The sequence below is a fragment of the Boleophthalmus pectinirostris genome, unplaced genomic scaffold, assembly GCF_026225935.1.
Source record: "Boleophthalmus pectinirostris isolate CB_2022bp ecotype Guang Dong unplaced genomic scaffold, ASM2622593v1 HiC_scaffold_2, whole genome shotgun sequence".
Taxonomy (NCBI): Eukaryota; Metazoa; Chordata; class Actinopteri; order Gobiiformes; family Gobiidae; genus Boleophthalmus; species Boleophthalmus pectinirostris.
The window spans coordinates 29,599,282-29,624,134 of record NW_026571152.1 but is presented as its reverse complement, the minus strand read 5'-3'; the positions used below and the strand labels follow the sequence as shown (position 1 = coordinate 29,624,134).

At 37.8% G+C, this 24,853-nt stretch overlaps 1 protein-coding gene across 1 annotated transcript in view; it reads left to right on the top strand.

The window, feature by feature from the left end:
* The window catches only part of brsk2b (BR serine/threonine kinase 2b), a 297,761-nt gene that overhangs the window by 252,496 nt on the left and 20,412 nt on the right, over positions 1-24,853 (top strand). Inside the window, exons 9-12 of the mRNA XM_055155485.1 lie at positions 830-861; positions 6,738-6,902; positions 13,780-13,877; positions 14,520-14,670. Of these exons, the coding sequence (XP_055011460.1) occupies positions 830-861; positions 6,738-6,902; positions 13,780-13,877; positions 14,520-14,670 (446 nt within the window). The remainder of the gene's footprint in view (positions 1-829; positions 862-6,737; positions 6,903-13,779; positions 13,878-14,519; positions 14,671-24,853) is intronic.

Genomic DNA, 24,853 nt, shown 5'->3' with positions numbered 1-24,853 from the left:
AGGACTAAACCAGGTCTAAACCAGGACTAATCTTGGACCAGAACTTGGAATCTAGGACCACCCTTGAGAAAACCCCGAGCCCCGAGCAGGATGTCTGCAAGGTGCGATTGGGCATCAGCTGTGGTTAGCCCTTCGGAGCACAGAGTTCTGTGCTGGTCCATTCACCCGCGGTTACCTAACGGTCCGGCATTTCACCGCTGCTAATATCGCGGTGATTTTAGCGAATTTGTATGAACCCTAACCCACCACTTCAATGCAGGTTAAAAAAGCATTGTAATGCGCATTATGACATTTTTACCGAGTAAAATCTAAAATTGTTTCCCCCTGTAATGCCTTACATTACTGTGTTACAGCAAAAAGCAATGCGTTATAGTAATTTGTTACTTTTATAACACGTTATTCCCAACACTGCTTCAAATGCCTTGACAAGACTTAAGAACTAAGACTTAAAAGTGCTTAGAACTGCTATTTCTTCATGTAGTCTGCACCAAAACAGAGCAAAGGATCATGGTCTATGTAGTTCTCTCTGTTTTTTTAGCTGTTGCTGCACCATAACAATGAATTTAAGCAAAGAAACTTGTGGTTCGATATATTGTGATGGCCCACAATATTACTGAAAGACTTTTGACAATACGATGTCATGATATTTTGGTTATTGTTACAAGCCTAATGAGTACTGTTACTTCAAACACAACAGCTGTCTGAGGACTATTCTGAGTAGTATAATTTCTTTTAAAAAAGTTAAATCTAAATGTTTGTAAGCACTATAAATAACTCTCTGTAAATAACAAAACTGACCTGTCTCTTCATTGTGTGTTGTGTGTTACAGCTCGAGCAGATCCAGAAGCACACGTGGTACATGTGAGTATACCTCTGTCACTGTTTATTCTCTCCGTTCACTCTGTGGCCCGAGAGCCCCGTCCTCATGATAAATGGCCTGTATCTGAGCAGTGCATTTCAGGCGTGACTCCGGGGGGCGAGGGGGACGAGGGGAGGGGCACGGGGTAAACTGCAGAGCCTGGAAGAGGATGTGTACATATGGTCAGATGAGCAGGGAGAAGTGGAGAAGGAGAATACAAAGGTTGGAGCTACATGATCTTTCTGTGCTAATGTTTAACTTTTATGACATGGTGGACCCTTGTTTAGTGTTGTCGTTAATCTTGTTGGGTATTTATAGCTTAATGATATAATGCAGTAGGAGCATTAGTGGCAAAATTAGTCAGTTTTCATTATTTTAGACTGTGGTACATGGTCAAATGAAAGTAAGGTAACATCAGGCTAGGTTTTGTTTTTAAGTGTAGCTGTTTGCTTAGTAGACCTTGTTTAGTCCTGGTTTGGAAAAAGTAAACTCCATTTTTAACTTGGGTCAAAACAGCCACTTTTAGTCAGGCTTAGGTTCATTCTAGTTCACTCCTGATGTTGACATGTTCTTTCTTTGGTGTAGTTTTACATTAGTTATGCGTTGTTTAACATCGTTTTTCTTATTTTTCTTAATTTATTTATTGATGTTTTAAAGGTGCATTGTATAACTTTTCAGGTAAAGGGTCTTTTAAATGTTTTTCTCCGTGGAGATGTTATTGCTTTGTCTGGAATGTTTCACAGCATGGCATTAAACCTTTCTATCTTCATGGAAACCAAACCAGACCAAGTTACATTCAGATCTGTGGAGAGGCAACCCCGCACACCGTCAGAATGCCCGTTTTCTTGGTATTTTTCAGCTTTTAAATCAGCTATAATTTAATAAATGTAAGTTAAAGCTGTCTAATGTCACACTCCAGAACATTCCAGGCAGAGCAAAGACATATTCATAAAAACATTTTGATTTAATTGTTGAGTTGATTTAATTGTAAAAACAAAATCTGGAATTTCAAAGTTTAGACACAAAAATTAGAAAAAAAATAAAAAACTTGAGAAGCTAAATCATATTTGAAGTCACGGGGCAGGTTTAAATCTTATGATATTGTCAACATAAAAAAGTTAGTTAAATAAATAATAAATAAACTCATAGTGATAACCAAAACTTTTTACTTAAGATTACTGTTACATAAAACACAATATTACCTAAGTAATAAAAGTATACTGTCTGAAAACTATTCATAAAAACAAGCAGATTATGGACCCCCAGTCAAACAGTTACATAGTACACCTTTAAATTTTTAATCTAAAAAGTTTTTAATCTATATTTTACCCTCCTCCTGGGTTCATCTATTTGTTTGTTTAACTATTACAGCAATCATTTTGTGTGTTTTAGCTCTTGGTTCAGACCTTAGTCCCATTCTGCATCTGGTTTAGATCTGGTAGTACTCAGAAGACCTTATACTTTACATTATTTCAATACCTGTGAAGATAAATTGTAAAACACGTAGTGTATTGTAACATTCTCACAGGGTTTCTTGATGTTGTTTTGCCTTGTGGCTGTAAAGCGTCTGGCGTCTTCCCCTGCCATAAAATACATAAAAACAGTGTGACTGTTCACCAAACAACACACATTGTCCAATTTCATTACAACAGTGCATACTTACAATAGTGCTTTGCTTCAAAATGCATGGACAACCCCACAGAGGCAAATGAACGAGATGAACAAACAAGGCAGCTATACAATTATTCTTATACTTTAAATTGCTTACTTGCTGTTGTCTTTTAACTCCCAGTGTGGTTTTAAAAATGCACTTTCACTTATTATAACATGTTTTTGGAAGTTTTTGGTGATATATTGCGTCAAACTTTTTGACTAAAACAACTTACATCTTACTTCCTTTATAAGCATAAATGTCACCCTTTCTTAGCCGAGGGACACTGTATGACATATGACAACTGTCCCGGTCCCCCAGCCATGTATTCAGCTCCCGATGTCACTCACTCATTTACATCTGATTTAGCACTTGTCCCAACAGCGCAAACACAGCAATGAATCATGGGGAATGAATGGAAGTCCGGTGAGAGAGCAGAGTTATAGTTTTGTGTTGTAAAATATCATGCAAACAGACAGGCAGACTTGATAAAAGAAAACTAGAGGAGACAAGCGCCATGAGAGGAAACTAATACAGTGAGTGTGGTCCCCTGACTGTCTCCGTGGTGATAGCAGTGAATGATTAAACTTGCATCGGAACCAAGCAGAGCAGTTTTACGTGAGCAGGTTTTATGTGCGCGAGCTGGGGCAGATGGGAGAGCTGTGGTGCTGAAAGGACAGCTCCACACCAAGATCAAAGCTGTGTTAAAGATGCACTGTGCAACTTTTCTGGTCTTGCTTTGGCTAGAATGTTCCACGGTAGAGATTAAACTGATCTATCTCAAGGGAGACAAGTATAGGCTACATTACAGGTCAGATCTGTGTAGAGGCGACCCTGTTCACAGACAATTGTTGTATTTTTGAGCAATAGAAACACCAGTAATGAATAAATGCTAGATATATGTGTTATATACCATGGATCATTCCAAGCAAAGCAATAACATCTCCATGGAGACAAACAAGTAATGGACCCTCCAATATAAAAGTTGCACAATACACCTTGGTTGAATTTGGTTTATTTGTAGGCCTGTCTGTTGTAAAATGAATATGTTCAGAATCCGTGTATCATTCATTCATTTTTCAAAATAAAACCAAATATAAGGAAATGAAAAAAAAAAATATATATATATTTTCTTCATTGTTTGTCTCCAAAACCCAAATGAAAAAAATGGATAACGATTCATTTTTTTCAGTTTTCGATTTTGTGTTTAAATGAAAAATGGAAAAAACTGATAACAGCTGTTTCCCGTTTCTGTGACTTAAACATACAGACTGAACCAGAACCAAACCGGGACTAAAACAGGACTAAAACAGGACTAAAACAGGATTAAACTACGTCTTAAACAGGCCTAAATCAGGTCTAAATCAGGTCTAAGCCATAACTGAACCAGGACTAAACCAGGTCTACCAGGACTAAACCAAGACTAAACTGGTGCCAGACTGGTATGGAGACAGGTTTAGACCTGGTTTAGTCCTGTTTTAGTCCTGGTTCAGTCCATATGTGACGCAAAAGTCCAGCATTGCATTTTAAGTCACTGAAATGGGAAACGGCCATTTTTCATTATTCATTTAAACACAAAATCGAAAAAAATTCAAAAAAACTAATTGTTTTCATTTTGGTCTTGGAGACAAATAATGAAAGAAAAAAAAATTTTTGTTGTTTTTTCATTTTCTTATTTTTGGTTTTATTTGGAAAAATGAATGAACAAATGATACACAGATTGTTCTCCTTCCTTTTTTTCTCAGTTTAGTTATTTAAAGATGGTAGTAGGGATTTTATTAGCCTTCACCTGGGAATCTAAAAAGTTTTTGAAAGTAACATCTGGCTAGGTTTTGTTTTTAAGTGTAGATATCAGAGGAGTAGACCTGCTTTAGTCCTGATTTAGAAGAAGTGGTTTACTTCCTTTTGAATCTATCTAAGGTTAGTGCTAGTTCAGTCTTGATATCAGCATATTCTTTCTTTGGTGCAGTTTCAGTTTATACATTGTCAATTTTTTAGTTATTTTTTGGTGGTGGTGGATTTCTTGGTCAGTTAATGGTCAAATAATCCGTCATCATTATTTTTAAATGGACCTGGAGTCATTTCCTGAAGCTAAGATTTGACAACCAATGTCAAAAATTCTAAACTATAGGATCCTGTTAACAGCAGGTTCCAGGTGAAGTGTCCACAGGGAAATAAAAACACACTATTTTTAACTGAATTGTGCTGTGACTAAGGTGAGATGTAGGTCACCGTCATATTGTAGAGTTTCCATGGGGATTAGCCTATAGAAGTAAAGTCATGAAAGTTTTGCGCGCAGAGTCATTTGTTAAACCAGGTGACAAGACCTCTACGGGGAAAGTGGGTGAGGCAACAGTACTGGACGAACATCTGGAAAATACATGGCAGCGTTACAGCCAAAAATGGAGGTCTAATCCTTATGGAGATTACACAATGATGAGGCATGAGTCAGGCTGGTGCTCGCTGACCCAAATCTGCATCGTGATTGAATGAAAATTTACCAAAAAATGTGATAAAAGCTTGTATATTTTATGTTGCTGTGTATAGAGATAGGAGTGGGGCTTGAGAGGGTTTTATTTATTTAATTTGGTCTATTATTGACATGTGTTGACAGCAGTTGCAGCTGCGCCATCAAGCCCGCAGAGTAGAACAAACCATAATGAAAGCAGTGGCCATGTTTTTGTATCTTAAAAGTGCAACTCATAATATGTTTTAAATTGACTCCTGTGAGCTTTTAGCCGTGTTATAATGTCGTTGCCACCTCAAAAACATATCTGCAGAGGTCTTTTGTTTCTTTCACACATGTTTGAGTAATCACATCACAAGGGGGAACTGAGTGTTTTCTGTTTGAGAGAAAAACTGAGCCTAAATGTGCAGAGTTTGTGTGTTAAAAATGTGTGAATGAAACAAAACACAACTCCAGGTCTGTTTGTAATGAGGAAACAACATACATATCATAGATCAGAGAATAGAGTAATACATGCCCTTTAAGTTTAACATACTTTGTAAAACAGAGCTGTTATTTTAAAACCGATGTTGTTAAGAGTTTATCAAGGACATTAAAATGCAGAAGTAAAACAAGACGAGACGAGGTTACCTTTATGGTGCCAATTCTGCATACATACTAAAGTAAGTAGTAAAAGCTTTTTTATGCAGTGGACTATAAACCCAGAGCAAAGTGAATATTTCACAAAAGACTGTTTTATAATACATAAGGGTCTAAATATTAATGTTGTGCGTATGTGCAAAGTGCAAACAATGTCCTTAGGCTGCTTGTTTACGTGCCATGTGTGTTTCCTGTGTATATTCACAACTGTTAAAGTGTATATTATTCTAAATAATTTTGGACATATTTGGAAAAAAATTATCTCATGTAGTGAAAAAAGTTTGTTCTTAATTTTTTTCCCAAAAGACTGAAAAGTTTTTGTAAGTTTAATAATCAAATGCCAGTATTGTGGCGTCAGTAGCTCAGTTGTGTCCACTGATCCGAAGGTTGGCGGTTCGAACCTCACTCTTGACATAAACATCATTGATTGAACAGTCAGATCCGTTGACCCACAGGTTGGTGGTGCAATTCCAGCTCCCACAGATGGACACTGTGATTGTTTCCTTGGGCAAGACACTTAACCCACCGCAGTCCCAGTGTTTGTGTGTGTGGGTGAGTGGTTCCTTGATGTAACACACTTTCAGTGCCCGAAGGAGAGGCACTATATTAAATATGACCACTTATCATTTGCCAGTATTATAAGTTCACAATATATTTATCTTGCTACAGACTGGAATATTGATATTTCACTTCTTTATTCTGAATTGAATGTAGCCGTGATAAGTATGTCAATGTCAGTGGATCCAAAAATATAATTTAGGTCCCAGTGGTGGTTGCAAAGGTTAGTTTATTATTAGTTCAAATTACTTTTAAATTGTAATGCTAATCCTTTAGATGGAACTGTGAAAGTTTTGGATGGGTTCTTGATGTGAGAAGTTACAAATTACCAGGCTGTCAGAATGAGCGGGAAACTGTGTCCTTAATGAATATGAATTTATAATCCAATGTCACTACACCATTAGCATCTCTTGCCTACTATTAACTTACACATTGTCCTTTCCCACATGCATCACTTAACTTCCTATGTTATCACGCCCTGTTTAAGATTATAATACAGACCACACTCCATGCTGTGTGGATTCTTATTAACAATCTGCTGAATTTGTACTTTTTTTTCCCAGAGGGGGCAAGAATGAACCAGAACCGGAGCAGCCCGTGCCCAGGAAGGTGACCATCCGAAGCCTCCCTTCATCGGACGACATCGACCCAGATGTTTTGGACAGCATGCACTCACTGGGCTGTTTCAGGGACAAGAACAAACTGCTGAAAGACCTCCTCTCTGACAGGTGAGCAACTATGGGAATCACAATTCACCTTATTCGGCCCTGTCTACTTTTGTCTCTGAATGCTGATAAACCACACTTTTTTGTGATAGTACTTTGATCCCATTCATTTCAATCAAAGAATTTGGAGAAAGTTTTGAAGCTAAAATATGATATAATGTAGGTTCAAGTGTTAAATTTCCTTGTGCACCAACAAGTCAGCATTGCACTGATTCTCTGGGGGGGATTTAAAATTTATTTGCTGTCAAGATCTCAGCCCCATGCAAAATAATACAACCTGAAAGATGATGGCTGCGAGTACTGCAACTTCGAGAATAAAGTGGATAGTCAAGAAGAAAAAGTCGTAGAAGAAAAAATGCAGATAGGAATACGAATTATACAGGTGAAGAGGGATGAAAGGATGAGGTGATGAAATAGAGGAAGAGAGACGGAGATAAGAGGGATTGCCGGAGAAGGAGAGCTGCGTAGAGTCGGTTGTGTTTTAGCCTGGCTTTTATGAAACCCACTGTGCCTGTCAGTTTCCATGACACAAGCCATACATCACTTAAGTGTTATCACAAAGCACTTACAGGGCTTCTCGCTTGATCCTTGCCCGAACAGAGAGAGGATCGCACGTCAGATGGAGCTTGGATATTTCTGTGTTTATGACAGTTTTTTGGTGCAGTAAATAGTAAATGATGAGTTTTATGTTGTAAAATAACTGTATGCATTACACTTAGACTTGGACTTAGACACTTTATTGATCCACAGGGGAAATTATTTGGACACAGCTCACACATCACAATGTAGAATAATAACAAGGAGCAACAATATAAATGGGAATAGTAAATGCAATATAAGTACAAAAATATCAAGAGTCTTCTGTCAAATAAGGCATAATTATACAAATGTATGTTAAAGTAAAAATAAAATATAGAAATTAGTATGGATGTAACGATATCCAAATCTCTTGGTACGATATTATCACGATATGCAACTCACGATACGATATTTATTGTGATATTTTGGAGAGGCTAATATAATTGTAGATAGGACACTTTTTTGCTTTTAAAATACCTTGACGAGATTTTGGTATGAATTATTTCCATCATAATCACAAGAATTCAAGTAAAAAACATATATCTTCCTGTTGTTTGCACTGAACTGAATTATGTAGTTCCCTATCTTCATAAGATGTTGCTACTGTAAAACCATGCATTTAAGCAAAGGAACTTGTAATTCGATATATTGTGATATTATTGTGAGACTTCTGACGATACGATATCACGATACTTTGCTTATTGTTACATTCCTAAAAATGAGTAATACAAAATATCAGGGCAACAATAGTGTACTGGGTTGGATGTGAGGCCACAAACAGGAGGCTTGCTGGTTCAAACCTTGCCTAAGTGCATCCTACATTGTCCTGGAAAGAGACTTCACTTTATCTAACCCCGTTACACATTGCAACTGGCTGTGGTTGTGACGGGAAATGAATCTAGGCTATAAACCTACCAAATCAAGAAGTATAAAATGCAAAAATTATAAATGTCTACTGTTGTATATGTAGCCCAGGTTATAAATGTGCCTAAACTGCATAAAATATATATATGTTTTCCCTATACATATGCTATGTATGCATATTCTGATTGACAAGAATGTAGTTCTGAAATGTACGTTAGAATACTAACACAAAGAATGACCGTTCTATCCCCACCATCACTGTTCCTAAATATTTATTTAAAGGTCCTATATTATGCAAAACTGACTCTTGTGAGTTTAAAGCCATGTTATAATGCTTTTATCCCATTAGAAACATACCTGGAGTTGTGTTTTGTTTCATTCCCATGTATTTGATTAACAATTTATTATAAAGCTCAAAAAGCTCTGTTCCACCTGGTAATGTCATGAAGTAGTTTTCAAGTTAACAGGAAGTTGTACCTTTTGGTTAGTAGAGATGGGGGTATGCTTTTGATGTGGAAACAACATTATAACAGAGATAAGAAAATAGCGTAATATGGGCCTTTTAATCATAATACTAAAATAACTGTGAAAGTGACTGACCAGATAAGTGATCTCAGAAATCTTGCCTCACCCCTGCTTGTCAGGAAGGGCACTGGTGCAAAAATAAAACATGCAAATCACCACCGTGACTAAGATGTGGTTGTATTCCCTTCGGCTGTAATGAGGTGTTTCTAAGTCTCCAGGGCCACGATGAACTAGTAGATGGCAGAGTTCATAAGTGCTAAGTTATCTTTGGTGGTGAGAAACAAAACATTACAAAACAAAACAAAACTTTCTCAGATAAACTTTTTTGTGGAAGGTGGTGAAATGACAATGAGGAAAATAATTGTGTTTGTTTACTCTTAAATAAAGAGCAGTTCCAGCTATTGTTCATTTTGTCAACACTTAAAAGTTGGATTCCTACCACAGACAATGCATTGTGTTGTTGTGTCCTTGAGCAACACTGTTCACCATCTTTTACTGCATGAATGATTCTGAGCTCATGGGTTCGATTCCCAGTCTATGCCTTTTTTTGTACATGTTCTCCCTATGTTTGTGTAAATTTTCTTGGCACTATGTGGAATTTTTTACTGTATATATCTAGTTGGATTGGAATGACTGGCAGTCTTTTTCTACCAGGTCAATTTAAATCCTCATAAAACTTGTTCTCCTTAAATTTGTTATATTTCCACATATATTGCACACATTATTAGGGATGCAGTGGTGTCAGACATCTGCACAGAAAATTTTGCTATACTGGATATCGTCTTCCAAATATTGGTTCAATTGATAACCTGGTTGGGTAAAAAAATGATGTAACAAAACTATTTACTGATTGTAATTGGCTAAGAAAGTCTCATAATATTTGGATTTTTATTTATACAAAGCTGTTCTGGCGTTACTTGAAGGATAAATAATAGCTAAATAACACATTTGCATCAGTTTTCTTTTTTTTAGTTCAGTTTTAAGGAAATAAATGCTGTTTTCAATCTCTGCATTGGTATTGGTTGATATCAGAATCAGCCGATAGCTATAGTATCGACATTCGTATTGCTGGGTTTCAGATGACAGCAGATGGCTGGCAGCTAAAATCAATATGTGTGTACATTTATATATATATATATATATATATATATATATATATATATATATATATATATATATATATATATATATATATATATATATATATATATATATATATATATATATATATATATATATATATATATATATATATATATATATCAATATATATCCAAATCTCATTTAAGCAAAGGAACTTATTCAATACATTATGACAGCACACGATATTATTGTGAGACTTTTGACGATACAATATCACAATATTTGGGTTATTGTTACATCTCTAAAAATGAATATTGTCAAAATGAAAAATTGTGTTGTAATTAGGGGTGGCATAGTTCACAAAATTCACGATTTGGTTCATATTGCGGTTTAAGATCGTGGTTTTCAGTTCGGTACAGTTCTTGAGGCAAACCTCACGAAACCACAGCCACGCATCAACGCAAAGGCGGCTCCATTGACAGCTGCAGCAGGACGTATACGCACTGGCTCTGAGTTTGTCAATGGAAAAGACGATCAAAATTGACTGCACGTGTTTAGTCGCTTGTATCAGGTCCACAGTGAATCTAACAGCTGAACAGACTTGTATTTACCTTCTGTAAAGGCTCACCACAGCAAACGCAAGGATTTCAAAAGTAAATTTTAAAGCACTTATTAACAGTCTTTCGGGACCTGGGCTCTTTCACACGACACAGAACTGCCCCTGGAGTAAACGCACAAATACAAAGATCCATGCTCTCTGTGTATTTTGATGGGGATATACGCCTACGCTTGCGTAGAGCATCAAAAAATAGGATGGATCCTATTTTCTGAAATCTACGCGCGCAGGACATGCTGCTCCATATGCGCATCTAGCGCATACAGTGGAGCCACCCTCATTCACTTTCCATGCATTCTAAAAGTTATATGTCCAAAAGTTGCAATTTTTACACTCGCATAGGATGTAAATGCACCCAGTCAAGTTTGATCAGCTTTTCCATTGACAAACACAGAGCCAGTGCTGCGTGTGTACGTCCTGCTGCAGCTGTTGGTGGAGCAGCCTTTGTGGTGACGCGTGGCTGTGGTTTTGCGAGGTAACGACACGGGCGCATCCTCCATCTACGGGTGGCCCTCTCCTACTGGCCATTTCTACACATGACACACAGCACCCACCCTCCACACCTCTTCTTTTGCGCCATAATGAAACAGGTCACATATGGGCACGAGGCTACAATGCGCAAGCCGGGAACCGTGAAAACCATATGGTATGCACACGTCCTGAACCGTGACAAGCGAACCGAATGGTTCGGTTCTTTTTCATGAACCGTGCCATCCCTAGTTGTAATACAGTGAGTTTTTGAGTTGTCCGGTTCAACATTTGTGAATTTACCTTTTGGATATTCCATGGCAAAGTATCACTAGGGAAATCTGGCCCTTGCCCCCCGTCTGGGAATATAATATCATCACATTCTCCAAACTGACTAACCACTTATTGGAACTGAAAAAGCTGGACAGGTGCATCCCCACACATTATGCATGTCTGGTTAGGTCCTATCTGCTATTACAGAGTTTAGTGTCTCCTCATCATCCTCTATTTAATTCTAAGTGTGTTTCCTTCCCCACTCTGGCCTCTCACTGTGTCTCTCGTCTCCTCCTCTTGTCTCCTGGGAGCGGTCTGTAATAAGGCTGGACGAGGGGAAATCTCCATGTGCGTTTGGTGCTTGATTTTAGCTGAAGTTGCAGGTCTCTGTCTCTTTGCCTCCTACTGGGCTCCAATCTGTCTTTATTACAGCCAAACCAGCTCCTTTGGCCTATGCAAACGAATGGCCCACAGGCTTGAATCTGCTCATTTAGACAGAAGCAAAAAGTAACGTTTGATTCTTTCACAAAATTGCAAAGACTATATTAAGTGTATTGTCTAACATGATGTTTTTGTTTTTTTTTAAGTCAAGTGATTTAGAAGTTACAGGTCAGATCTGTGAAGAGGCAATCCCACTCAAAGTCAGAATATCTGTTTTTCTTGATATTTCTGAGCTATAAAACCTGTAATTTAGGTGATGGACCCCCAACCAAAAAGTTACATGTTTCATTTATTGTTTCCAAATGATCAAATATATACATATACATACAACTGGCAGGTAACAAACTCACAGATGTCACAATTCTGCAGAGCTGGGGGAAAAAAAATAACATCCAAAATGCAAGTCCCCCACCAGAACAGATCCACATGGAGAATGGCAGGTGGACAAAATAATAATAGGTGGGGAAAAAAAGTGCAAAACAACCCCCCAAAAATACGAAAAACCCACTCCCCCTGTCTCCGCATGGGTAGAATATTTATCCCAGGTGTTGTCTTTATTCACATGTAACTATGCCACAGCCTATTCTTTTTAAAGAGCTGAATACAACTGTAAGAAAGGGCCCCATGTTTTCTCAAATGCACTAATATTTTGTTTAAATGAAAATCAAACTTTTCCAGCTTTAAACAGGACATGACATCTTGTAACCACTGTGAATGTGATGGGGTTTTAGCATCTATTCCCTTGCTAGACAGGATATCTTGGTGTTTTATTGTGCTTTTCCTGCTATCTGTATATCTGTTTGTTTGTATTTTTTATTTATTTTTTTATTTTTTTGTTTTCTTAGTTGACTTTTATGTGAAGCACTTTGCTATATAAATAACCTTGAATTAAATTAGGAAAAATTGTCAGATTCAAATGTTTGTTTTGTGTGATTTGGGAGGTTTTATCATGCTTAATACAGCTGTTTTCAAACTCCCTACTGCTTACTGCTAGAATAAGTTATCTCAAGCACAAATCACAACTTGACATGGGCCATAATATTGTTTAGAAATGGCTGCGTCATGTCTTAGAAAACACATTTAAAACTAATAAGATATTTAATGGTCCATCACTCAGTGTATTACAACACTCATTTGGACTCTTGCTGTTGTGGATTCTGAATTCTTTCTTGGTGAAGTAAACAATTAAAGTGCCACTCCAGCAACTATGTAACTTTTCTTTTGGAATGTCCATCACAACGTCTCCACAGAGATGTAGCTGCTTTCTTGGAATTTTCCACAGTGTGGCATTAAATGTATCACTCTTGCATTTATTTAAATATGGGTGTTTTATTGGTTGAAACATGAAAAATATGCATTCTTACAGTGAGTAAACTCTCCACAAATCTGACCTATAACCTGACATTGTGAAATTAGATGCTCGTCTCCAGATAGTCATGATTGACGTCAATTCTTTGGAACATTCTAGGCCAGGGGTCTACAACCTTTTTCCTCCGGTGAGCTACTTTTACAAAACAAAAACTGCAGAGAGCTACTCATTTTAACATCCACAAGAAATTGAGAGTAATTATAAGAAAGAGGGCAAGGGTACACTAAGATACCTGTAAAACATAAACTTTTTTCTATTTATTAGTGCACAAAGTTGGTCTTCTTGGAAGGGGGTGGAGAACTACTGGTAGCTCCCAAGCTATAGGTTGGAGACCCCTGAGAAGTTATTGGAGACAAGCAACTAGTATACTAGTAAAATTACATAGTGCAGTTTTACCAAAAATGTAAGCTCCCATCTTTCAACCCAAATGTATTATTATTTAGTCTGCTCTGTCCAGTACTAAAGGCCAGAGAAATATGATTAAATATGTATTCAAATATATAATGTTATTTCATGCTTGAGGTTCAGAAAAAGCTGCAACATCTCCTCATACCTTGATCCTGCAGCTTAGGGCCTGAGACAAGTTTGGTGCTAGGAAATGAAAAACAAAAGTCTCTCAATAAGTGAACATAATGGTCATGTTTTTGCTCTTTTGTTTCCAGTGACAACCAGGAAAAGATGATCTATTTCCTTCTGCTGGACCGTAAGGAGAGGTATCCCAGTCAGGAGGACCAGAATCTGCCACCACGCAATGAAGTTGGTAAGAAAGATTAGGATACAATACAGCAATACAGCATTTATAATAGACCTACATATGTATTATCATCTTAATTGGTGTCTTTAGGAATTTCAGTATGGTGGTTAATCATATATCCTTATAAATAAAACAGCTCCCTATTGACACTAATGTTTCCTATGTCCTCTTATTCTACCTCTCACTGCAATTTCAAGTTGCTTTAGAATAGTCATAACTTTTTGAGAGAAAAAAGGATTTGAAGTTTTTTGGAATAGAATACTAAAACATTCTAATGATAATAAAGCAGAATTGTTCTTTCCAAATATAATATAAAAGAATCCACACTCTCCCCAAGCAACGTGGATTAAAAAGAGATGCTCAAGTTGGTCTTGTTCTTGTGTGATTTTTCACTGACTGACAGTGGCTGCATATGCTTCGATGGCGACATTTTGATGAATAGACTCCCTCTTGAGTGAACGCGATACAGTCAATGCACCGGCCATTAGTTCAAGGTCTGAAAAGGAAGCATTAGCTATTCACAGTATTAGTTAAATGTCAGTGCCATGAGAGCTAAACATCGCTCACAAACACAACAGTTTCTACGTCAGTGTGTGAAGTCGCCAGGTGCATCATGGGTAAGGTGTTTTTGTGTATGTTTGTGCTTAGATCCACCAAAGAAGAGAGTGGACAGCCCCATGTTGAATCGCCACGGGAAGAGGAGACCAGAGAGGAAGTCTATGGAGGTGCTGAGTGTTACGGATGGGGGCTCGCCTGTTCCTGCCAGGAGGGCCATTGATATGACACAGCATGGACAGAGGTGGGCTCCAGACACAGTTACTTACAGAACATTGGATTGTACTGATGTGAAATGTAGCACAGGCCTAATGGGAAAGCTTTCCAGAGGTGGGGACATTAGACTAAAAAGTTCTTCATTAGGCAAGGTGAGTTTATGTAGAACAAATCATACATGCACATACACAATAATGGAGGTTGAACATTTTATTCAAGTAAATACACTACCTGTCAAAAGTTTTAGAACACCCTAATTTTTCCAGTTTTTTATTGCAATTCAAGCTTTGCAAGTCCAATGAAGAGTTTAAAATCGTACAAAGGTAAGTACTGAACAGCCAGAGGTTTAAAAAAAAAAAAAAGATAACAAATGTCCAAGCTTTGCCAAAACTACCTCAGGAAGAAAGAAAAAGATGATAAGCTTGAAAACGTGGAGTGGCCAGTACAGTCTCCAGACTTAAACCTCATCGAGCTGGTTTTGGGATAAACTGGACAGAAAAGTGAAAGCCAAACAACCTACAAGTGCCACACATTTATGGGGACTTCTGCAGTAGACTTGGGAAGAACTTTTTGAAGAATATTTGAGTGTTCAGCTGTATCTGCCAAAGGTGTCTAGTTTGATGAATCAAAAGTTTAGAATACGTTTTGGTCAACAGTAGACAGTAAAAAACTGGAAACACTGTGGTGTTTTAAATCTTTTGACTGGTAGTGAATAAATATGGATGGAATAAAGTAAATATTGAACTGGGACATTGGTGACAGGTTCACAAGGCCACAGAGCTGGTGATCAAGACACTTCACCCACCTTAAAGGTCCTATAAACACAAAACTGCTATGTTATAATGCTATTACCTCCTCAAAAAAATACCCAAAGTTGTGTTTTGTTTCATTCACAATTCCATTTGAGAGAAGAACTCAGTCTACATATGCAGGGTTTGTGTTGAACATGTGTGAATGAAACAAAACACAACTCCAGGTATGTTTTTTGATGAGGAAAAGGTAGGTTCCATTGCAAAAGTAAATTGGATTCTTTCAACTGGACAAAAAGTTTTACCGTAATAGTGAATACGTTTTGCCATTACTTGGATGAGTGGTGAAACTTATTTTCTTTTAAAATCTTTTGTCCAGTTGAGAGAATTCAATTTGTTTTGTGATTCTGTAATTGTTTCTAAGTAAATATAATGCAAAACCCCACCTCTGGCTCTATTGCTTTGCATAATTTACATGAAATCTCTAAAACCTTTTTAGCTTTTACTCTCCACTTTTTCCAGCCTGGTTTACTGGGAGTGGTACCAGCACTTTGACATTCTGTCCGCTCTGTGTCTCTGTAGTAAATCAGTGTACAGTAAAAGCCTGGAGATTCCTGAGGCCAATTCAAAATACAGCAAAGAAGAAAGGTATTGACCAGGTGTCCCCTCCTGTAGCTGTAGAGACGTGACTGTGTCTGTGGAAAGATGCATGGGTCCCTTTAATCTTGTCAAATAAGTTTTAAAGATTTTGTTTACAAATTTTTTATACTTTTACAGGTCCCATATTGCACAAAATAGATTCTTGTAAGCCTTAAGCCATGTTAGAATGTTGTTGCCTCATCAAAAACTTAACTGGAGTTGTGTTTTGTTTCATTCACACGAGTAACACTTTATCATTCGTCGTTTTCAAGTTAACAGCAACTTTTACCATTAGATCAGAAGAGATTGGCAACTCCAGGGCTGATATCATCCACATGATTCTAGTGAAGGTGTATGGAGTTTAAAAACACAGTGGCGCACTTCCTATATTACCACATGACATCACGAGTTTGAGTTTGAGAGAAGCGCTCAGCCTAAATATGCCGGTTTTGTGTGTTAAATAGGGCCGGGTATCATTAAGACGTTGCCGGTACGATACATACCTCAATATGCAGGCCACGATACGCTTTTTGATACAGTGCACTTTCGATTCAATAAAATTTGAGGTGATATATTTCAAAGTGATTCAATACGATTCAATTAAAAACAAAGGCTAAATCTTGGCCATGATACTAAAAGTCTAAGTCCACTAAGTGTGTGCAGAGTTAATGATGTCGGGTATAGAACAGGAAGTACTCAGTGTATATCATTTAACCAAAACATGAACTCTTATAGACACCGGAAACTCTTATGATCATTGTTGCAAATCTAACGCACATCTGAATCATGAGAAGAGCAACATTTCATACTTAGTTAATATGAAAAACACCAATTTTACTCATCAAAACAGTGAAAATGTCAACACAATTGTAGCTCTTACACAAAATTATTTAGTAAAATATATCTAAAAATACTCTTAGCGATATATTGTTTCAGCAGTCCATGATACCGATACTGTATCATCAAATTATACAATAACTAAATCGATATTTCAATAATATATTTGCACACCCCTAGTGTTAAACATATGTGAATGAAACAAAACACAGCTCCAGGTCTGATTTTGATGAGGAAACAACATTATATCTGATCAGAAAATTGTGTAATAAGGGCTAATAAATTGGCTTAAGTTTCAAAGTTGTAAAAGTTTCACATTTGCAATTCAGACTTTAAGCTCTTTGCCATTTCCGTCGCCTTTTTCACCCATTAAGATCCTTTCTCAATGTTAATGCATTGATAATCACTTTCTCTCATACTGTGCCCCACTTTACTCCTGCTCACGTTGCACTTTTATATGTTCAAAAATGTTAAATCCAACTCCACACCTCGAGCTGGAGGAGGCTGCTTTTAAAATCTATTTCTCAATCGCTATGACAACCAATATATATCATGGCGAGGTGGGTTTGAGCTCGGAGGTGCTGACATTTGTGACAGTGGGGGAGACTGATTCGGAGAGAGATGATGGTCTGATCTCACTAACGATAAGCAGATTGGCACAGAGCAGGAGATGCCGTCAGATCCGCCACACATGAATGTAGAGAAGAACATACAGCAGCTATCTACAGCGGCGTCGTGGAGTCCAATTTGCATACGAGAAGAGTTTCCCTAGCAACTATGAATTCTAATATTATTCATTTAACGCGTAGTGAAGAAGGAAGTTGTAAGCCTTTGCAAATTATCTTTATTTGAGACCAAGTATGCAAAGAGGCTAGGAATCTTTAGAATTAAAACCTGTCTAGCATTGTTTTTTAAAAGCCAAAACTGAACTTAAAGGTGCGCTGCAAAACTTTTTCTGGTAGAGGGTTTGTCGAATACTTGGAATCAAATTAAATGTATTTGTATAGCACATTTAAAACAGCCAAAGCTTAACAAAGTGCTGAACAACATTTACAGTGAAATAAAACATACAATAAGCAAATCAAGCATAATAATAACAAATACAAACAGCAAGGTGCCAAGGTGTCTCGTCCGAACTCTGGGCAAATGCCAAGGAGAAAAGGTGCGTTTTGAGCAAGGATTTAAATAGCTCCAGTGACTGTGCAGATGTTATTGCTTTGTCCAGAATGTTCCATGGTATAACATTAAACACATCGATCTAGCATGTATTCATTACAGGTGTTTTATTGCTCAAAAATACAGTAATTCTCTCTGTGAATAGGGTTGCCCCTCCACAGATCTGAGCTGTAATGTAGCCTATAGTTGTCTCGGTTGATATAGATTTATAGGTTTAATCTCTACTGTAGAACATTCTAGACGAAGCAATGACGTCTCCATGAAGACAAGACCCTCAACCAAAAAAGTTGGGCAACAAACCTTTAAGCGTAACAAAAATACGTATTTATTAATTCTTGATAAACAGTAACTCACTAGTTTCACAGTCGTTACTTCAAGCATATTAGCCAGGTTGGCGCCACCTAGTGCAATTTCATTTCTCTCCAGCGACTAGGTCAGAAATCGGAATACACTAGACGGTTTGCTAGAATCCCGGAAGTTGTAGACCGAGCACCGGCCAATCAGAGAAGAGCTGTGAAGCCAGGACGTCAAACTCAAGCTCCTGTCTGGGTCCCTTTTGTGGTACAGCGCAACAGTTAACAAAGCGGTTGAGATGGATGTAGACGAAGCCATACATTCTGTGTTGGCAACGATTCCCAAGATTGAGGATTTAAAGCCAGAACAAAGAGAATGTTTGGTGAAAGATGTTATTGCCCTTCTTCCATATAGCAGCGAATGGTTAAATAAAAAAGTACCCGCCTACCTTCGAGTGAACGAATCCTAATGCTGTGAGGTCAGATGGTTTCCACAAAGTGAAACTGGCTGATGAATCAGGCTAGAAGAATATAGGAACAGAAAGCTAAAAAAAATAATGCAAAAAGTTTGTACTATATTTTTTTTACAATATGGCTTTGTACAAATGAAACTGCATTATTAAATCGCAAATTAATCTTAAAAAGCAGCTTTGTATCGGATACAAAGCTTGCATACAGTATTATATGTAAGAATAGTCATAACTGCAGTAGAATGTTAATACTGTAGCATTTGTCCTTGGCCAAGAAGAATGGCACTCATGTCTCTCTGCCAGTCTGTCCTAGGATAACTTTGACTTCAATACAACTACACTTTTTAAACCTGAAATCTCATGTGTAACCAAATCTATTCCCTCAAACCTGAAATTTAATTGATTATTCAGTGGAACCAAAACTAGTTTCTGATCTTTTTTCAAGATTTTCACTCTCCTCAGGTCCGAAAGTCTAATCTCTTTTGAAAAGCACCTCTTTTTGTGAGCTGAATCCCCAAATCCTCACCTCTACAATCTCTATCTTATCTCGCTGCCATTACCATCTTATAAAACTGCATACATCACAATGGAGGCCTTATCACATGTGACCTTTAGGCCAGCTTGTATAAATCTCAATGAGAGTAAATGGGAGAGTTATTTTAAAGGTCCCCTGCATCTTTCCTCAGTGCTATTTTGAATCTGTGTTTGTTTATAGCCCACCACAGTGCTAGTGTGTAGACAAAATCCCTATCATTATGTAGCTTCGCCTTTCTATCTTGTGGTCTCCCGTGTATCTGACCTTCAGTCCCTCATGGCCCCCCAACTTAGTGTGAAATTGCTATGCTAATGTGCAGATGCTGCTACTTTTTCTTTGGAGACAGGGGGCAATGTGCAAGATTTGATTGCAAATACAAATATTCATCAAAAGTCTGATCTAAATCTACCCCTCAAGTCCTACCAGAAAATGTATGATCTGGTGAAGACTTTACCTAAAACATTACCTAAAAATAAAATAACGTTCTGAGTGTTTGGGTTTTTGTTTTTTTTTTTTTTGGTTAGTTTTTTTTTTTTTTTAATGTTACTTTGAAGTTGCTGTCCTTGCATTTGCACCTCTAAAAAAACTTTAATTTGTATTTTCTGTTTCATCTGAAAAAATCAAATACCAAAAGAGACTGTAGTCATGGGAACTTGAAAACACGCAATGTTACTTGTGAGCAAGGTCGCCACTCCACAGATCTGATCAGCAAATTGGTCTGGTATCACTTCCTGATAGACATGTTTAATGCCGTATTGTGGAACATCTTAGCAACATAATGAAACCTCTATTGAGACAAGAATAGTGCGCAAGGATTTTGGTATATTACTCAGTCTGTTTTATTTTTATTATTTATTTACTTTTTAATCAATCTGTTACTAATTGTTTATCTATTTTAACTTTTTATGATGTGTTGCCCATCCAAGTAGTAATCTCGTCCAGCATTTAAAGGGACAGTTCGGAATTTTGGACATAGGACCTCATTTCCTAGTGAGCCAGAGTGTTGGAGACGTGCAGAGACACTTTTTAAAATATTCCATCCAGTCCTTGTATTTGCAGGTGTCGCTGGTGCTAGACTAGAACATGTCAATGGCCATAGTTAGCCTGCCACTAAAAACAGTCTTACCCACTCCACAAAGCACCTGAAACAAATCTATTATTACACCAGATTACTGATGTAAATGTCTGTGTTGATAGAATAGTTTTAGAAGTAAAGCCAACCTTGCATTTGAAGGATTTATGTCTGAGCAGCAGTAATGAGTTGTAGTTCCTGATAGAAAGCTTTACCAACAAAGTAAAATTCTGCTGCTGCTGAGAAAATAGTCCCTCAACATGCGGTGATTCATGCGATGCAAGGTTAGTTTTATTTCAAACATTATTCTATCAACACAGATCAAGGATTTAAAGCCAGAACAAAGAGAATGTTTGGTGAATTCTATTAAAACGTTATTGCCCTTCTTCCTACGGGATTTTCTTCTTCCTACGGGACTTTACATATGTCACGACCAAATAGCAGAGATTGGTTAAATAAAAAAAGTACCCACCTACCATCGAGCGAACAAATCCTAATGCTGCGAGGTCAGACGGTTTCCACAAAGTGAAACCGGCTGATGAATCAGGCTAGAAGAATATAGGAACAGAAAACTAATAACAATAATGTAAAAAGTTTGTACTATATGTTTTACAATATGGCTTTGCACTGATGAAATTGCATTAGTAAAACACAAATTAATCTTAAAAAGCAGCTTTGTATTGGAAACAAAGCATGCATACAGTTTTATATGTAAGAATAGTCATAACTGCAGTAGAATATTAATACTGTAGCATAGTAGTCTGTGCTGATAATGTTTAACAGCACAAACATTTACATCGGTAGTCTGGTGTAATAATAGATTTGATTCGGGTGTTTTGTGGCGTGGGTAACTATGGCCATGACATGCACTAGCCTAGCAACAGCGACCTCTGAAAAAACAAGGACTGGATGGAATATTTAAAGAAGTGTCTCCGCACGTCTCCAACACTCTGGCTCACTAGGAAATGACGTCCTGTGTCCAAAATTCCAGACTGTCCCTTTAACTAAATTCTTCCTAAGGTTCCTCTGCTTTTGGTCCAGACCTTATCTCTCCTCAGCAGAAAACTTTTGTTGACAGGACTGGACACATTTTGAACTTGAGATCAGAGGGTGTCAGGGAGCCGACTGTCTTTGAACCATTCTGACAGAGCATGTTTCTAAATGTGATGGAATCTGAAATTGACCACAGTATTTTGATCCCAGCGCTGACACTTGACTGACGGCGTATGCATTGATTCTCATATAAAATAGAACTAAATCATGCATCTACCAAAAGACCATAACGGATACTTTGCAGTGACTGGGGGTGTTCAACATGTATCTCTATGGTAGAATGTTCAGAAGTCCCCATGGAGACACAATGCACAGATTAGCAAACACAATCATATCAGTTTTAAGATGGCCTGAAAATAGAAAAAGTAAAGTAACAGCTCAGGGTCAGAATGCCTGTTTTTCTAAGTATTTTTGACCAATAAAACCACCACGTAATTGAATAAATGTAAAGTAGAGCTGTGTAATGTCATACTGTGGGACATTACAGGCAGTGCAATGGCATATCCAAAGAAACAAGGAATCGGCTGAAGGCGCTATATGGTTTGTAAAATAGAAATAACCCAATAGAAAAAAGCCTAAAATTGGAACAAAATTAATGACACAAGATACTGGGACTTTAACTACAGCTAACGTGACTCTCTCTGTGCCCCACACGGCTGCAGGAAATCCATTGTTTTCACTGGTTTTGGCTGTAGCAGGTTCGGTGTTTGACTGCTGGCAGCACCGTCTCCATTCTCTCATGTTTATTTTATTCCAGTCTACATTCTCAGCCCAAAACCTCTTGTACCAGATCCAACCCCTCCAGCTCAACATCAGACCCCCGATGTGTGGCTCAGTCTGCCTCTGACTAGGCACTGAGTTAGTCTGATAAACTATGGACTATATTAACTATAATAGACCAAAGTGAGGCTCCTTTCAGTACAGAGCGTAATTTATTCATTACACACATGCTATAATGGGCTGTGATGTGCCAAATCAATCTTCAAACCTTTCTGCCTCAAAACAATGCGCATTTTGTTGATTACTGAAATGCTAGCCAGAGGTAAATAATGATAATTACATGCCATTAACGTGATTTTTGTTGTTGTTTTTTATATACCATGACTATTATCACACAAGTAGGCTTACTCTTAATGACCCAGGTGGCTGAACATTGATAGGCAATGATAATAATGTAGGTATGAAGGTGCTAGAATTATTTTGTTAAAGGTGCACTACGTAACTTTTCCGATAGGGGATCTGCTTGCTGAGAATGTTTCACAGTATGGCATTAAACTGTTAAATTAAAGGTGTTTTAAAGTTTGATTCAGTATACTCCTCTTGGGCTATGTGTGCTTCTATGTACCCATGTAATGTAATGTAAATTAAATGTAAAGACAGGCCAAATAAACTAAACTAAACTAAATTAAAGCATGGAGATAAATACGTTTATGCCATGCTGTGGAACATTTCAGTCAAAGCAGGAACATGATGGAGACAAGTTACTGCACCTTCCAAAGGGACAGTCTGGAATTTTGGCCGTAGGACCTCATTTCCTCTTTAGCCAAAGTTTTGGAGATGTGTGGAGACACTTTTTTAAAATATTCCATCCAGTCCTTGTATTTGCAGAGGTCACTGGTGCTAGACTAGCGCATGTCAATGGCCATAGTTATCCTGCCACTAAAAACAGTCTTACCCACTCCACAAAACACCCGAAGCAAATCTATTATTACGCCAGACTGTCAATGTGAATGTCTGTGTTGATAGAATAATTTTATAAGTAAAACCAACCTTTCATTTGAAAGATTTATATCTGAGTAGCAGCAATGAGTTGTAGTTTCTGATAGAAAGTTTGGCAGCAGCGGACTGATATCACCTAGCACCTATCTTACCAGCAAAGTAAAATTCCGCTGCTGCTGAGAAAATAGTCCCTCAACATGTGACGATTCATGCTATGCAAGGTTAGTTTTATTTCAAACATTATTCATCAACACAGACATTTACATCGACAGTCTGGTGTAATAATAGATTTGCTTCGGGTGCTTTGTGGAGTAGGTAAAACTGTTTTTAATGGCAGGATAACTATGGCCATTGGAATGCACTAGCCTAGCACCAGTGACCTCTGCAAATACAAGGACTGGATGGAATATTTTAAAAAGTGTCTCCACACATCTCCAACACTCTGGCTCACTAGGAAATGAGGTCCTATGTCCAAAATTCTAGACTGTCCCTTTAAAAGAAATCTTTTTATTTCCTCTAGCACAAAGTTAACCAACCTTTATTTCTGTTATTCCAGTTCTCACCGTTTTTGTTTCCCAGTTTTCTGTTTTCCACATGTAATGTAATGTAAACTGCAGCGTGTTGCCAGAATGACTGCTAGGTGTCATTTGCTTTTCCCCATAAATAAGGCTCTTGTCAAGTGCCATTTATCATCCCTATGAAATCACTGCTCAGCACTGACAGCCCATTACTGTACCGCACCGCCATCTGTAACATTAGCGTCTATAGGGCCGTTCTTCCAACACCGGCAGATGCCCGGAGGCTCCCACAATATGCTCCTAACCGGCCTGAGGATGCACCGTATTTGGCGTTAGTGCAATTGAGTGCGTACACAATGCAGCCACAACAGCGCGCGCATGTCTCTGTGAATAGTGAATGATAGCAACTGTCTGCTCAGCTGCTCCTAGAAGATGGAGGAGGCACGGCCAACGCTGTCTGATGGTCTCCTCCTCATGTGTGCACCATTGTGTGATGTATCCACTCCACGCAGGCAGGGGCCAGTAGGAGTCAGATAAAAATAGCTGAAGTGTGGGTGTTTGCTATTTTTTCTTCTTTCTCTCAGTGTGGCTGTTAGCGCTGCTGCTTCTCCTGGACTATTCTAAATCCTCTCCAGAGATGCACCCCTCCTCCAGTTTTTAAAGTAGAGTGGAGAAAAATTGTATAAGAAAAATGTTATCTTTAAGTTATTCATTCATATTTGAACCAGTTAAATATGGAACAGGTCAGGCTGCGTTTTTCTCTAAACAAAGTCGAAGCTTTTCTTGTTTTTTTTTGCTACTTATATTGAATTTATTATTACCATTCATATTGCCGCTCTTTATTATTATAATATATTGTGATGTGCAAGCTTCTGTGTCCAAGTAATTTCCCTTGTGGATCAATAAATTTTGTCTAAGTCTAAAAAGTTAATTTTTTAGCCAGAAAAATCGACTCAAATAAAATGCAAGCGGGCTTACTCCTGCTTGTTTCCATGGACATGTTCCTTTGGCTATAACCTTCCATGTTAAAGCATAAAACGTATCTATCTCCGTGGCGAATGTTTGGTATGGTTTTAACTTTCTACTTCCTTTGAATCATGCAGATGACCTGCCACCTGCAAAAAGCTTTATACTCTACCTTTAACATGAT